At 38.0% G+C, this 14,552-nt stretch overlaps 2 protein-coding genes across 2 annotated transcripts; one reads left to right on the forward strand and one right to left on the reverse strand.

Moving 5' to 3' along the window:
* On the reverse strand, positions 350 to 3,091 carry LOC107647259. The gene is made up of 4 exons (XM_016351355.1): positions 2,990 to 3,091; positions 1,365 to 1,873; positions 847 to 1,080; positions 350 to 626 (listed from the first exon to the last, which is right to left on the reverse strand). The coding sequence occupies exons 1-4, from the start codon at positions 3,089 to 3,091 to the stop codon at positions 350 to 352; spliced, it is 1,122 nt and encodes a 373-aa protein (XP_016206841.1).
* Positions 2,990 to 8,030, forward strand: LOC107604827 (5-methyltetrahydropteroyltriglutamate--homocysteine methyltransferase 2). The gene is made up of 12 exons (XM_016306527.2): positions 2,990 to 3,146; positions 4,061 to 4,414; positions 4,539 to 4,626; positions 4,904 to 5,031; positions 5,122 to 5,513; positions 5,606 to 5,769; positions 6,060 to 6,140; positions 6,250 to 6,416; positions 6,492 to 6,597; positions 6,759 to 7,009; positions 7,136 to 7,337; positions 7,421 to 8,030. Exons 2-12 carry the CDS (start codon positions 4,065 to 4,067, stop codon positions 7,781 to 7,783), a joined length of 2,292 nt encoding a protein of 763 aa, XP_016162013.1. The 5' UTR covers positions 2,990 to 3,146; positions 4,061 to 4,064; the 3' UTR covers positions 7,784 to 8,030.

A 14,552-nucleotide genomic window follows, 5' to 3' on the forward strand; every position in this document is an offset into this window, starting at 1 on the left:
AAATTAATATGTTTATTTTTTTCTATTCCAATTAAATCATTGAATCTTTATATACAATTTAAGACAAATAATAAATTAATCCATTAAGTATTCTATAATTAATTAATTAATTAATTAATTAATTATATTTATATTATAAAAAGTAAATGTTATCTCCATTTAAAATTAAATGTTCTGCTTTAAATATTCAAATAATTAAGAAAGTAATTCAAATAACATTAAGGATAAAGCATTCAAATAAATCAAACCAGTAGTCAAACCCGACCTCAGTCTTCGCATAAGCAGCATTCACTAGAAATCTCCTAGAATCCTTGCCCTTAAAACTCAGGGCAAAATTTGCCGCCACGTGTCAGATACAAAATGCCCAGCATGTATTAGGCGGAAGCCAACAACCATCAGGAGCCTCTAGTGCAGCCTTGATCCTGTTGTTCCTATCCGATATGACAAGAATACTTGGTTGATGCGTTACGTGTTGTCGAAGGTGGGATAAGAAGAATGACCACGATTCTGCATTCTCACCCTCCACAAGTGCGAATGCAACATGAATGATATTGGAATTACCATCATGAGCAATCGCAACGAGCAGTGTACCATTGTGTTTGCCGTACAACTGGGTCCCGTCAACACTAACTAACAAATTGCAATGTCAGAAAGCCTCGATACACAGTGGGATATCCAAAAACGATGGTAGAAATAAGCATGCGATTCATCAACTTGCCCAGCCACTCGCACAGGACTCGTCCTCAACACTGTAACACTACCCAACATCGTCATCTACAAACCTAGCACCCATCGCAACAACTCATTATATGACTCTTCTCAGTCTCCGTAAATCTGAGCCATGACCTTCTGCTTAGCCAACCGAACCCTCCTGTAAATCGGTCTAAAACCAAATGGGCCTTTGTCGCATTTAGCAGTACCTTGATCGACACGGCAGCAATGACTCTAATCATAGGCAGTATGAAGGCCGAGATCACATAGTAATCAAGCCTCCTGTGATCACTAGATATCGAAGTAGCCAGACAAGTATGCGGTCCATTGTACCGTTTTATCTCCCAAATACCTTTACGCTGGCGGAGACTGATACGAATAAACCATGCGCACCCGTTGCCGAATTCTTACACTTCCCATGGTACTTGCGATAATCGGATTCCAATACTTTATACTCAACCCCACGTCGGATGCTACAAGTCTTCACGCTTAGCACGACCTCCTCTTTATCCTGAAATTGCTAACCGGCTTGGAACTCAGCTAGTCCTCCTGTATCTTATGTGTCTCTGTCCCCAAATCTGACAGGCACGCCAGGTGCCCCCTGCTGTCTCATGGCATCCAAGTCCAAAGTTGAAAAGTGTGGAGGATATTACTGCATTCCTGAACTAGCTGCTCCACCATCCCCAGCTGGAGTACTCCTCGCTATGTCATCATCGTTATCATCGACAACCGTGACGGGCTCTACATCATCATCATGATCATCATCCTGCAGTACATCTTCCACACCATTTGGTGCTCCACCTTGTCGGGAATCCAGTACCACATCAGGAGTAGCAGTCATTGCAATCGCAACATCACCGAAGGGTCCAGTATCATCTATTTCTCCGTCACGAGTACAGTTTAGATCAGCAGCGAATGATGGGGAGGCAACCAAAACTGCCTCAGGCTCAATCACGGGCACAAATGAAGAGGCACCAACCTGCATCAAACTAAAGCAGGCTACCGTGGATGAAGGCTGAGGATTCTGGTTTGAACTTCCTGAATTAGAGACCACATCTACAAACTTGGCCAATAGCTCAGGGGTCCTCACCTCGAAAAATTGCTGACGACAATGGAACAGAACTTGAAAATCTTCGTCGCTGCCTATGACGAAGGAATTGCACTTCACATCATCTTACAACAGGAAAATCGGAAGTTTATAGAATAACTTTTCCACTCGTTTCACGCCTTGCATCTCTAGTTTTTGGATTATAGTATTTCGAAACTCGATGAAACTCGTTGAAGTTTTGAGAAAAACACTAAGCGGATACTTATCAGTAAATTTAATTTCGGAACGCGTTTTTTTCTTAATCAATCCTCTATAGTGCACCAAAACTAAAAAACTATCCTCACTAACTATTGTGACTTACACTATCATCAGAATTTCACGTTCACCTCCTATTTATATATATATTGGTCTCATACTAAATCGAATTTGTCAAATTCAATTTATACATATAGGTCAATGCATAATAAATCGACAATAGTCGATTCGATTTACCATGTAAATCAAATCTGTATAGTTCGTTTTATTCTTGCACCATATAAATCGAATAGGTTTGATTCGATTTCCTGTGAGTTTTCCTAATTCGAGTATGCTCCATTTAATTTATAGTAAAAACAACGTTTCTATGTAAATCGAATCACCTCATTTCGATTTACTATTGTAATTGTAATTATATAATAATACATACGGAGATATTTACTAAAATTTTTGACTTTGGATCATCTATATAATATTTGAATGACTTTGATTTATTTAAATGTTTTATCCTTATTAAATTTTGCAAAAAACTTAAAAGTATTTTCTAGTACTATTTTTTTCTGGATTCTTTATGTATTAAGAGTACGATAGAAGTAACTATTCTTTCCTATATTTTGTAGTAAACATAAATTTATTTTTGTGGTAAAAAAGTTTTTAAGTAGGATATTGATTTTGGATGGTGTAATATTTTCTTAATTTTTACCTGGGAAACAAAAAAATATCGATGCCGCGTATTAGTTGATCCACGTGTCTATCACTTGCAATTTTGATCCCAGCAGAGTGCAGCATGTAAATTATCCCCCATAAGTGTTCCAACCACAAAAAATATCTTTAAATTTTCTATTCAAGAAAATCCATTTCCAAATCCTTCACATTGCGTTAATTAATTTCATAAACTAAAAAGTAAAAACAACTAAAAAAATAATTATAAATATTACTAATTTTCCATTTTCTTATAAAAGAAAAAGAAAATACGGGGTAAGTGAATCTCAGATCTGGGTGGTGGCTATAAATAAGGCGAAACCCGCTCTCACAAAACTCGCACTCTGTTCTCTGCTTCAATTCACGCTCTCTCATTTCAGAGTTGAAGCTACACAGAGAACTGGTCTCTTATCTTAACGCTACCCGAAAGGTATGAGACCCAATCTTTCTCTCTCTCTCTCTCTCTCTCACTCTCTCACACTACCGTTACTCTGTTTCTGCCATTTTTCTTACACTTTCCTTCTCTGCTCTCATTTTCTGTAACCGCTATTACTCTCTCTCTTTCTCAACGCTTTCACTTCCTTCTCACTAGAGATCTACGCCAAACATAACTTCCGATTCCGGTGTTTGCTTAAGCTTTTAGATCTGCACTGTTTACTTGCTCTAGTGCTTAGATCTAGTGAATCGGAACTTTGATTTCTTGATTTCGAAGTGTTTGAAACGGATCGAAGTATTTTCTTCGTGAATTTTGCTTCTAGTTCATACGAGATCGTGCTTCTTAGTGTAGAGATTCCGAAGTTGCTCACTGTGTTTTGCTCTAATTAGTTTGACTTGAAGTTGCTTCTCTGCTCGTTTAGCTTATAGAAATAATATTTAAACGTGAATTTTACTACATAGGTGTTTAGTAAATCGAACTCACCAATATTCTTATGATCAGTGTTATTTTTAGGAGCTTTAATTCGCTAGTATGATTTGATTTTCAAGTTATTTATCGTTTTATTTATTTATGAAGTTGATTTTAATTATAAGCCGTTTTGAACATGACATGCAATAATAACAACCAATAACTAAGATTTGTTCTATTAGGAGCAGTCAGCTTCGTGGATTTGACGTACTTTATAGTGTTCCGTTATAAATTATGTTTACAGATAAATAATTCAAACAATTAAAATCTAAATCTATTTGTATTAGAACTTAAAACATATTATTCATGAAATGCTATAGCTAAATCTATATCTAAATCATGGTAAAGATGCTATGACTTACTTTAAACATACTCTAGTAGTCAGAGTTTTAGATGCATTGAGAATTGATTTGTTATTTGTTGTGGTTTTTGGAACACAGAACAATGGCTTCGCATATTGTTGGATACCCTCGCATGGGCCCCAAGAGAGAGCTCAAGTTCGCTCTTGAGTCCTTCTGGGATGGCAAGAGCAGCGCCGAGGATTTGAAGAAGGTTGCTGCTGATCTCAGGGCATCCATCTGGAAACAGATGGCAGATGCCGGGATCAAGTACATCCCCAGCAATACTTTCTCTTACTACGACCAGGTTCTGGATGCCACTGCCACCCTTGGTGCTGTCCCTCCCCGTTATGGCTGGACCGGCGGTGAGATCGGGTTTGACACCTACTTTTCTATGGCCAGGGGTAACGCCACCGTCCCTGCAATGGAGATGACCAAGTGGTTCGACACCAACTAGTAAGTGATGCACTCGGTGTTTCTGCTTTGGTTAGACAGTTAATGTAATTCTTTTTTTTTAATTTTTTTTAATTTTTTGGTGTGTGTGATGGTAACCTATCCGATTGTGCATGTTTTGGTGCAGCCACTTCATTGTCCCTGAGTTGGGCCCCGAAGTGAAGTTCACATATGCCTCCCACAAGGCAGTTGAAGAGTACAAGGAGGCCAAGGCGGTATGTGTCTATATTTTTGTGCCATTAAATTATTATCAAAGCGGTTTGCATTTGTCGTTGAGAAGCATTGTTATGTTATTATTATGCATGCACCAGGGTTCAATTTGATTATTGTGTCCATATGTTATTTATTGTTATCAAGCAAGTACCTGGCTAGGGAGTGTTCTTTTCTTGATTCTTGTATCTCACATTGTCCTGCCACTTGGGTGAATCATTATGTTCAAGACACAATTCTTAGCCAAAAATTGTCATCGAGTATCTTTTTTCTTTTGCACAGCTTGGAGTTGAAACTGTCCCAGTCCTCATTGGCCCAGTTTCATACTTGTTGCTCTCCAAGCCTGCCAAGGGTGTTGAGAAGACCTTCTCTCTCCTCTCACTTCTCCCCAAGGTCCTCGCCGTCTACAAGTAAGAACTTTAACTTTTGTACCGTGACTATTGCTTGCTTTTGTGATTATGTGTGCCATATCTCTAACTTGCTCATATTTGTAAAATCAGGGAAGTCATTGCTGACCTTAAGGCAGCTGGAGCTACATGGATCCAATTTGATGAGCCTACCCTTGTGTTGGACCTTGATGCTCACAAGTTGCAAGCATTTACTGATGCATATGCAGAACTTGCACCTGTTCTCTCTGGCTTGAATGTTCTTATTGAGACCTACTTTGCTGACATCCCTGCTGAGACATACAAGACCCTTACATCTCTGAATGGTGTCACCGCATATGGATTTGATTTGGTCCGTGGAACTCAGACTATTGATTTGATCAAGGGTGGATTCCCCAGTGGAAAATACCTCTTCGCTGGAGTTGTTGATGGAAGGAACATTTGGGCTAATGATCTTGCTGGTTCTCTCAGCACACTGCATGCTCTTGAAGGCATTGTCGGCAAAGGTGGTCATTGATGCACATTCTATATGAAATTTTGGGAGGCTTTTGCTTCTAATATAGCAATTTATTATTTCTAATTTCCTAACTGTATGCAGATAAGCTTGTTGTATCCACCTCCTGCTCACTTCTTCACACTGCTGTTGATCTTGTTAATGAGACCAAGTTGGATGATGAGATCAAGTCATGGCTAGCTTTTGCAGCCCAAAAAGTTGTTGAAGTAAATGCTTTAGCTCATGCATTGGCTGGTCACAAGAACGAGGTAATCTCCATCTCATTCAAGATTTTCCAAAGTTTGATTAAATTTTCCAATGTTTAACGGTAAGAAATTTAGTATGTTAATGGATTCTGACAAAATTCTACTAATGGATTAATATTTTTTGGGTACTTTCATTTATGATATTAAAAAAAATGAAATAAAATAAAAGAATTAAATGGTGAATTAATTATATTAAAAAGGTAAAATGGTAAATGGGGAAAAGGAGAAAGTAGTACTCCAGGAAAAATTACAATTTAGAAAATGCATTAACTGTTTTGTGGTCTCATGTTCAGGCCTTCTTCTTTGCCAACACTGCCGCCCAAGCTTCAAGAAAGTCATCCCCAAGAGTGACCAATGAAGCTGTTCAGAAGGCTGTAAGTGTTTGGCCTTTTATTGATTATGTTCATTGCTCACTGCGTTTAATTCGATATGTTGTATACATCATTATGATTGTACTCATTGCTTTCATTGTTTTTCTCTCAGGCTGCTGCGTTGAAGGGTTCTGACCATCGCCGTGCCACTAACGTCAGTGCCAGATTGGATGCTCAACAAAAGAAGCTTAACCTTCCAATCCTCCCAACTACCACCATTGGATCCTTCCCTCAGACCCCCGAGTTGAGGAGGGTGCGCCGTGAATTCAAGGCTGGAAAGTAAGTGATACTCCTGATATATGCTTTGTGTTGTGGTAATCCACATTATATAACTTGACTATTGTTTCTCATTAGGATCTCTGAGGAAGAATATGTTACATCAATCAAGGAGGAAATCCGCAAAGTTGTTGAACTCCAAGAAGAGCTTGATATTGATGTCTTGGTCCATGGAGAGCCTGAGGTAAATCATATTGGTATTCATATCTAGTAGTCCCACATTTTTTTATCTCTTTCTTTTTTATAGGTCATTCTTGACATCTTACCAGATTTGTTGCCAGCAAACATTTGATTACCTATGCTAAAATTGCACTATGAACTAATTTTGGATGCTTTGCATTGTAGAGGAATGATATGGTTGAGTACTTTGGAGAGCAGTTGTCAGGTTTTGCCTTCACTGTTAACGGGTGGGTGCAATCCTATGGATCTCGCTGTGTGAAGCCACCAATCATTTATGGTGATGTGAGCCGCCCCAAGCCAATGACAGTCTTCTGGTCATCCGCTGCTCAGAGCATGACCAAACGCCCAATGAAGGGAATGCTTACTGGCCCAGTCACCATTCTCAACTGGTCCTTTGTCAGAAACGACCAGCCAAGGTAAAAATCTATAAACTCAGAGTCAAGACCCTATATGTAGTGTTGCTCTGTTTTAAGAAGAAAACAAGATCGATATTTCGTTATAGCTTGGTTTCTAATGTGAATGATGAATCTATCTATATGCAGATCGGAGACCACCTACCAGATTGCTTTGGCCATCAAGGATGAAGTCGAAGACCTTGAGAAGGCTGGCATTAATGTTATCCAAATTGATGAGGCTGCTTTGCGTGAGGGTCTCCCATTGAGGAAGTCAGAGCAAGCTCATTACTTGGACTGGGCCGTCCACGCCTTCAGAATCACCAACGTCGGTGTTCAGGATACCACCCAGGTAAATAACTTGATTTGAAGAGTCATTGTTACTTTTTCAGTTTTTCCAAGAATATGAATATTCACATACTTTGGTATAAACAGATCCACACCCACATGTGCTACTCCAACTTCAACGATATTATTCACTCCATCATTGACATGGATGCTGATGTTATCACCATTGAGAACTCTCGTTCTGATGAGAAGCTTCTTTCAGTGTTCCGTGAAGGAGTTAAGTATGGTGCCGGTATTGGCCCAGGTGTGTATGACATCCACTCCCCAAGGATTCCACCAACCGAGGAGATTGCCGACAGGATCAACAAGATGCTTGCAGTGCTGGAGAAGAACATCTTGTGGGTCAACCCTGACTGTGGTCTCAAGACCCGTAAGTACACTGAGGTGAAGCCAGCCCTCACCAACATGGTTGCTGCTGCCAAACTTATCCGCAACGAGCTTGCCAAGTGAATTCCATAAATGAAAGACCGGAATTCCGGGTTTTATACAAGAAAAGGAAAAATTTTCTGTGTTGTTTTTTTCAACAATAACTGTGTGTGGAATATTTAGGTGTTTAGCATGCTCTATGAGCCATTAATTTTCTTTCTCCTCCTTTCCCCCAATATTATATGTTTCTCACGGTGTTTTTGTATCTTCGGGCTCTGCCCCCAACGTTTATTAATGCAATTTTTACAAGTTTTGCTTTTGCAAATAAGCATATAACCAAGAGTATCTAAATCTATTGACCGTACGAGTATTTGATTTGTCGGTGTGCACTGGTTTATATATAGAGAGTTTAATGTCCGAGTCCTCAATCCTAGTGATACAATAGCACATTGCAAAAAATCAGGCAACCGTGATAAACTCTGCACATGCAACCGCTCCTAACAATTATTGGAGCAAAAGAAAGTTGTTAGTTGGTACAACCACTTTTTGTCTGAAATGAATATTACAAAGATTTGGAAATTGTAGATGTGTACATTAATCGCCACGAGTAATGATTAGTAACTAGTAACTAACCTCCCAACGAAGGGCACCCTTGGGAACAGAAATAAGTTAATTATTATACAAGTAGTCAACTTGATGAAACGTTAGTTTCTAATGAAAAAAATTCAGTCTTCTCACTTTTTGCCATGAAGTTCTTTTTTCTCTATTCATCACTAAGAGTTGGAAAAAGAACAAAAGAAGACACAAATAGACATGAATTCTCCCATATTAGTGTTGGGCCCATTTTTACACTTACTCATGAACTAAGGTTAATAACTCTCCCAAGTTCTATTTGTGAAAAACACGAATGTCAAGATTCTTGTAACATGAACATGAACAGCAGTTTTATAATATACACAAAAAATTATATTAAATTTATAGCGGTGATAAATGAGAAAGACCATCCGTCCTGTCCTACCAAAAGTCCGCTCCAAGTGGTTCTGATTCTTCTCCCGTCCCGCCTAACAGCGGGTTGGCGAATTTCACAACTATTTCAATAAATTTATAATTTCTAAAGACAAAAAAATTACAATTTTTAAATTCATAGATATTAAAGTCTTTATAATTATAAATATGTGATAAACATAATTATAAATTAAGTTTTTTGAAACAAAATAAAATTAACATTGTCCAAAGCAAAATAAACATTTTTAAAACATATACCTAAACATCTTCAAGCTTATAATCCATCATCAAACATAATAATAATCTAAAATATAACTTAGAACATCTTCAATTATCTTTTTCATCCTCTTGTAAATCAATAATATCATAGAAATTTATAAAAAAAGACACTAACCAAAAAAAACGTTTGGCCCGGCGGGAAAATCTGCCCCGCCGAAGTCCGCTAAAGCCTACGAATTAGTCGATGCGAGTTAGGTGGACTTTTTTAAGTTTGACGGTTTCAAATTTTCAACCCAACCTGCCTTTTTTGACGGGTTATGCAGGCCGACCCGATAAATTTCGGCCCGTTTGCCCCCTAGTGGTATCAGAGGGTAGGTTATGTTATGAGAAATATGATTTTCTATGAATGATAATTGTATATATAATCATAATAATAGTTCGAATGCAAAATTAACTAAACATGACCGTACCGTGGAAGCAAGATAGTATGTGTCAATACGTTATTGCATATATACACACTACATGATGATGAATAATAAAAGAATTAGTGATTTTGCTTTTGCGAAATATGTATGACGTAGTGGTATATGAATTTGATCATATATGCCATGCATCTGAGATTTTGTTTTTCGTGGCTTTGTGTCATCAAATTTTTTAGATTAAAATTAAACTGAAAATGTTCCGCTAGTATATATGTCATTGTTTTGCTACATAAAGAAAGTTAATGTCTTATTGTATATAATCGTATATGTTGCTACTTGCTACATCATTCACACTTTGCTTTGGTATTATATTTTTCTTCAGATTTTATGAATTGTAATTATTTTATGTCGGATTTATTAATCACTAAAGTGGTCAAATCTAAAAGTTTTAATTAATTTTTAATCCGTCCATTATAGTTAGGGTTGAGCAAAAAAATCCTAATTTTGGATTTTAAACCTAATCCAAACCAAACCATTTTAAAAAAACTAATTTTTTAAAAAAAAAATCTAAACCAGATTGTATCAATTTTATGGTTTGGTTTTTTAATCCAAACCAATTAACCAACTTAAATCCAGATCCGTATCTAAATCCAAATTAGGATCTAAATTTGGAAAAACCCTAATTCGGTGAACCAGTTCACAGTTCACACTACGCACAAACGTGCTTCTCCTTCAACTATGGCGTCGCGCTTCTCCTTCAACTGTTGTGTCTTCTCCTTCGACGCTTCTCCTTCAGTCTTCTCCTTTCTCGTTCGCCGTTGTCATTCTTTGGTTTCACCGTCTCCGTCTCGCCGACTTGCCGTCACAAGTGTGGGCTTTCCATTCGCCTTTGCTCGTGCTTCTTGCCACTGGGTCACAGCGTTAGTACCATTACCTCTGCTCGTTCTTCTTCTAGAGGAATTTTGGGTTGTTGTGTCTGATTTTGCAATTGATTGCATTGCAGATTTTGTTTTTCCACCCAGGAGCACAACAAAGTTCGTGAAACTGAACCAGAACAAGCAGTTCCAGCACAAGCAGAACAAGCAGTAGCCCCTGTTCTAGTTTTCTGCTTTCAGGTTTTTGTCCATTTTCCTTTTTATTTTTATTAAGTTTGATTAATTTTGGTTAATTTGTTGATTTTGATTAATTAGCTTAGTTAGATTAGTTGTTGTTAGTTGATTATAGCCCCTGTTAGTTGGTTAATTAGTTGATTTTGGTTAATTAAGCTTGATTAACTACTGCTATCAGGCTTCAGATCCATACATTAATATGAAGGGTGTTTCTTTTCTTGTTGAATGTATGGTGCTGTTATATTCCCATATGATTTCTGGTATTAGTTTGGTCCAGAGTCCTTTGACATCGTCGATTTTTTTCCTTAAGACATGTAAGATGACCTTGTTTGCTGCTTCTGCTAAGCCGTTTGTTTGTGGGTGTTCCACGGAAGAAAAGTATTGTGCTATTTTTAAATTCTGCAAAATAAAAGTAAGTTTTTAATCGGCAAACTGGCAACCATTGTCAGTGATGATGTGCCGAGGTATACCAAATCTACAAATAATATGCTTCCAGACAAAGGATATCATTTGTTGAGAGGTGATTTTTGCCAAGGGTTGAGCCTCAATCCATTTTGAAAAATAATCAATGGCAACGATTAAAAATTTTACCTATCCCAGTGCCAATGGGAATGGACCGAGTATATCAAGCCCCCATTGATTGAAAGGCCAACTTACTTCTGAGTGATGTAACTCCTTGGCTGGTATGTGGATGATCGGGGAGTACTTTTGACAATTAGATCAAGCTTTGACTTTGTCAATACAATCTTGATTTAAAGTTGGCCAGAAGAATTCTTCACAAATTATGTTAGAGGATAGGCTTCAGGCTCCAACATGAGTTCCACAAATGCCTTCTATGTCAGCTTCCGACCTGGAGAGTCATTTCAATAATGGATGAGAAAAACCTCGTCTATATAGAATGTTATTGAAAATGGTGAAGAAAGATGCTTGAAGTCGGAATTCCCAATATTATTGACACTGTGAGGAATGTTCCCAGTCCTGAGGTACTCTATATAAGGCTTCCGCTAGTTGTTTTCCCGAATGACACTTAAGACCTCAGTTAAATCAATACTTGGTTTAAGCTAAGTAGATTGATGAAGTGAAGAAGTATGTGATTGTGTGCTTGCAAGTTTTGATAAGATATTAGCTAGGTGATTTTCTTCTCAAGGTATGTGATAAATTTTAAATTTTGAAAAATTAGATATTAGAGACTTAACAATAGCTAAGTATTTTGCTAATAAAGGGTCTTTCACTTGGAATAGGTCATTTACCTATTGTACGACTAGTAGAGAGTCGCAATATACCTTTAGTTTTGAGATTTGTAGGTTCATTGTTAATTGTAGACCGGCAATCAGAGCTTCATACTCTGTCTGGCTATTGCTTACCTTGAAGGAAAGATGTAAAGAATGTTCAAGTACAAACTCGTTACTATCTTCGAGGAGGACTCTAGTGCCACATCCTTGAGGATTTGATGCTCCATCCACAGAAAGCGTCTATTGCATCGAATGTTCGTCTGATGTTAGGATTGTAAACTCAGCCACAAAATTTGCTAAGTACTGAGACTTGATCGGTCCTCGGCTTTGGTATCTGATGTCGAAATCGGAAAGTTCAACTGACCATTTAATAAGTTGGCCAGCTAGTTCCGGTTTCTAGAGGACTTGCCGAAGTGGTTGGTCAGTTCTCACATTGATGACGTGGCTTTGAAAATATGGTCGGAGACATCTGGTCGAGAATATTTGAGCAAGTGTGAGCTTCTCTATTTTCGGATAGGGAAGTTCAGCATTCTGTAATGATTTGCTTATGAAATAAATTGGTTGCTGTGTTCTTCCTCTTTCTCTAACAATAACAGAGCTTACAGCCCAGTCAATAACTGAGGGGTAAAGATAAAAGTCTTTCCCCTGAATAGGTTTTTGTAAAATTGGAGGGGGGGGGTTTTGAAAGAACATTCTTTAGATCTAAAAAAGCTTTTTCATAGTTGTCATTGCATGTAAAATGGTTTTTCTTTTTTAACGTTTGGAAAAAACAAGAAGATTTAGATGCTAAGCATGAAAAAAATCTAGATAGGGTAGCAAGTCTCCCTGTTAACCGTTGGACTTCTTTTATTATCTTTGGGCTTGTCATGTCGAGCACAGCTCAGCATTTTTCAGAATTGGCTTCTATTCCTTTGTTTGTAAGCAAAAAACCTAGAAATTTGCCTACTTGTACTCCGAAGGCACATTTTTTGGGGTTGAGTCGCATATTGTCACGTCTAATTTAAGTAAAGATCTCCATAAGGTCATCTACGTGAACTTTGCCGAGCTTTGTTTTGGCCACCATATCATTGACATAGACCTCCATGTTTCTGCCAATTTGATTAGTGAATACCTTGTCCATAAGACGCTGATATGTTGCTCCTGCGTTTTTAAGTCCAAAAAGCATAACCTTATAGCAATAGTTACCATAGTCAGTAATAAAGGCAGTTTTATTTTGGTCAAAAGGATGCATTAAAATCAGGTTGTAACCAGAACATGCATCTATGAAGCTTAATGTTTTATAGCCTAAACCATTATCAACTAAAGAATCAATAGATGGTAAGGGATAAGCATCTTTTGGGCATAATTTGTTGAGATCGATGAAATCAACACACATGCGCCATTTACTGTTGTGTTTTTTCACCATTATGACATTAGGCAGCCATGTTGTAAACCTTATTTCCTGTATAAAACCAGTATTGATGAGCTTTTTGGTTTCTTCTAAGGATGCTTGCTTTTTCTCAAGGCAAAGGTTGCATTTTTTTCTGAGCTACAAGTTGAGCAGATGGATTGAGTGCCGACTTGTGAGAAATGATTGAGGGATCAATCCTGGGCACATCAGCAGGGGTCCATGCGAAGAGATCAGCATGTTGTTGTAGGAATTGTTGAATTGAGCCTCTTTCCTCCGGGCTAAGAGTTGTGCCTACATAAATAATTTGTTAGAATTATTAGTAAAATATACTTTTTGTAGCTCTTCCATTGGTGTTGGTTGCTCAAGGAGCTTGGCTCTCGGGTCGAGGTCTGCAAGTGTTGGGAGCTCAGCAGGATTATGGACATTGTTCACTTGGGCTCCTTTAGCTCGGTTTGGCAGTTTGAGACTGATGTTGTAACACTGCTGAGCTTCACGATGGTCATTGTGAATAGTGCGATAAGATCATCCTGCACATGAAACTTAACATAGAGATGAATGGTAGAGACAATAGTGCCAAACTTATTTAAAAAAGGTCGACTGAGTATTAAATTATAAGGACTAAAGCAGTCAACAACTAAATATTATACGTTCGATGTTTTAGATAAAGGATGCTCACCCAGTGTGGTTTGTAACCACACAGATCCCAATACCGGGGAACGTTCACTTGAGAATCCGACCAGGTCTCCAGTGGAAGGTTGGAGTATGTCATTGCTCAGTTTTATTTTTTAGAATGTTGAATAGAATAGAACGTCTGTACTGCTTCTCGGGTCTAGTAACACTTTGTGAACCAAAAGATCTCCTAGCTAGATGGAAATCACAACTGGGTCATCCGGATTTGTTGTGTTTGTATTGAAATCAGATTCTTGGAATGTCATTTGTGGAAAATATGTAGTTTGAGTTTCATTTGAATTGCCTTATACCGAGAGCATAGCTCAGTATGTACGCTTTTGTGCCGAGCTAGTTGCTCCTCCACCTGCGAAATCTCTAGAAATACAGTTAATAACTCCTCGTGGTTGGTCAGGATGATTATGAGTCATCTTCTCTTTATCTCGGGAGTAGTACCCTGATGAGCGGATAATTTATACGCTTTTTGGCATTGTTTTTAGTATGTTTTTAGTAGGATCTAGTTACTTTTAGGGATGTTTTCATAAGTTTTTATGTTAAATTCACATTTCTGGACTTTACTATGATTTTGTGTGTTTTTCTATGATTTCAGGTATTTTCTGGCTGAAATTGAGGGACTTGAGCAGAAATCAGATTCAGAGGTTGAAGAAGGACTGCTGATGCTGTTGGATTCTGACCTCCCTGCACTCAAAGTGGATTTTCTGGAGCTACAGAACTCGAAATGGCGCGCTTCCAATTGCGTTGGAAAGTAGACATCCAGGGCTTTCCAGCAATGTATAATAGTCCATACTT

Source organism: Arachis ipaensis, chromosome B06, assembly GCF_000816755.2.
Source record: "Arachis ipaensis cultivar K30076 chromosome B06, Araip1.1, whole genome shotgun sequence".
Classification (NCBI taxonomy): Eukaryota; Viridiplantae; Streptophyta; class Magnoliopsida; order Fabales; family Fabaceae; genus Arachis; species Arachis ipaensis.

What these genes read in the sequence shown, in the direction of transcription:
- LOC107647259 (XM_016351355.1), bottom strand. Translation starts at nt 3,091, where the DNA reads ATGAGAGAGCGTGAATTGAAGCAGAGAACAGAGTGCGAGTTTTGTGAG. An exon ending in ATCTGAGATTCACTTACCCC is followed by an intron (nt 1,874 to 2,989) that starts GTATTTTCTTTT and finishes GATGATGTGAAG; the next exon opens with TGCAATTCCTTCGTCATAGG. An exon ending in GCAGCTAGTTCAGGAATGCA is followed by an intron (nt 1,081 to 1,364) that starts GTAATATCCTCC and finishes TATTCGTATCAG; the next exon opens with TCTCCGCCAGCGTAAAGGTA.
- LOC107604827 (XM_016306527.2), top strand. Translation starts at nt 4,065, where the DNA reads ATGGCTTCGCATATTGTTGGATACCCTCGCATGGGCCCCAAGAGAGAG. An exon ending in TGGCTGGTCACAAGAACGAG is followed by an intron (nt 5,770 to 6,059) that starts GTAATCTCCATC and finishes TCTCATGTTCAG; the next exon opens with GCCTTCTTCTTTGCCAACAC. An exon ending in CGTGAATTCAAGGCTGGAAA is followed by an intron (nt 6,417 to 6,491) that starts GTAAGTGATACT and finishes GTTTCTCATTAG; the next exon opens with GATCTCTGAGGAAGAATATG.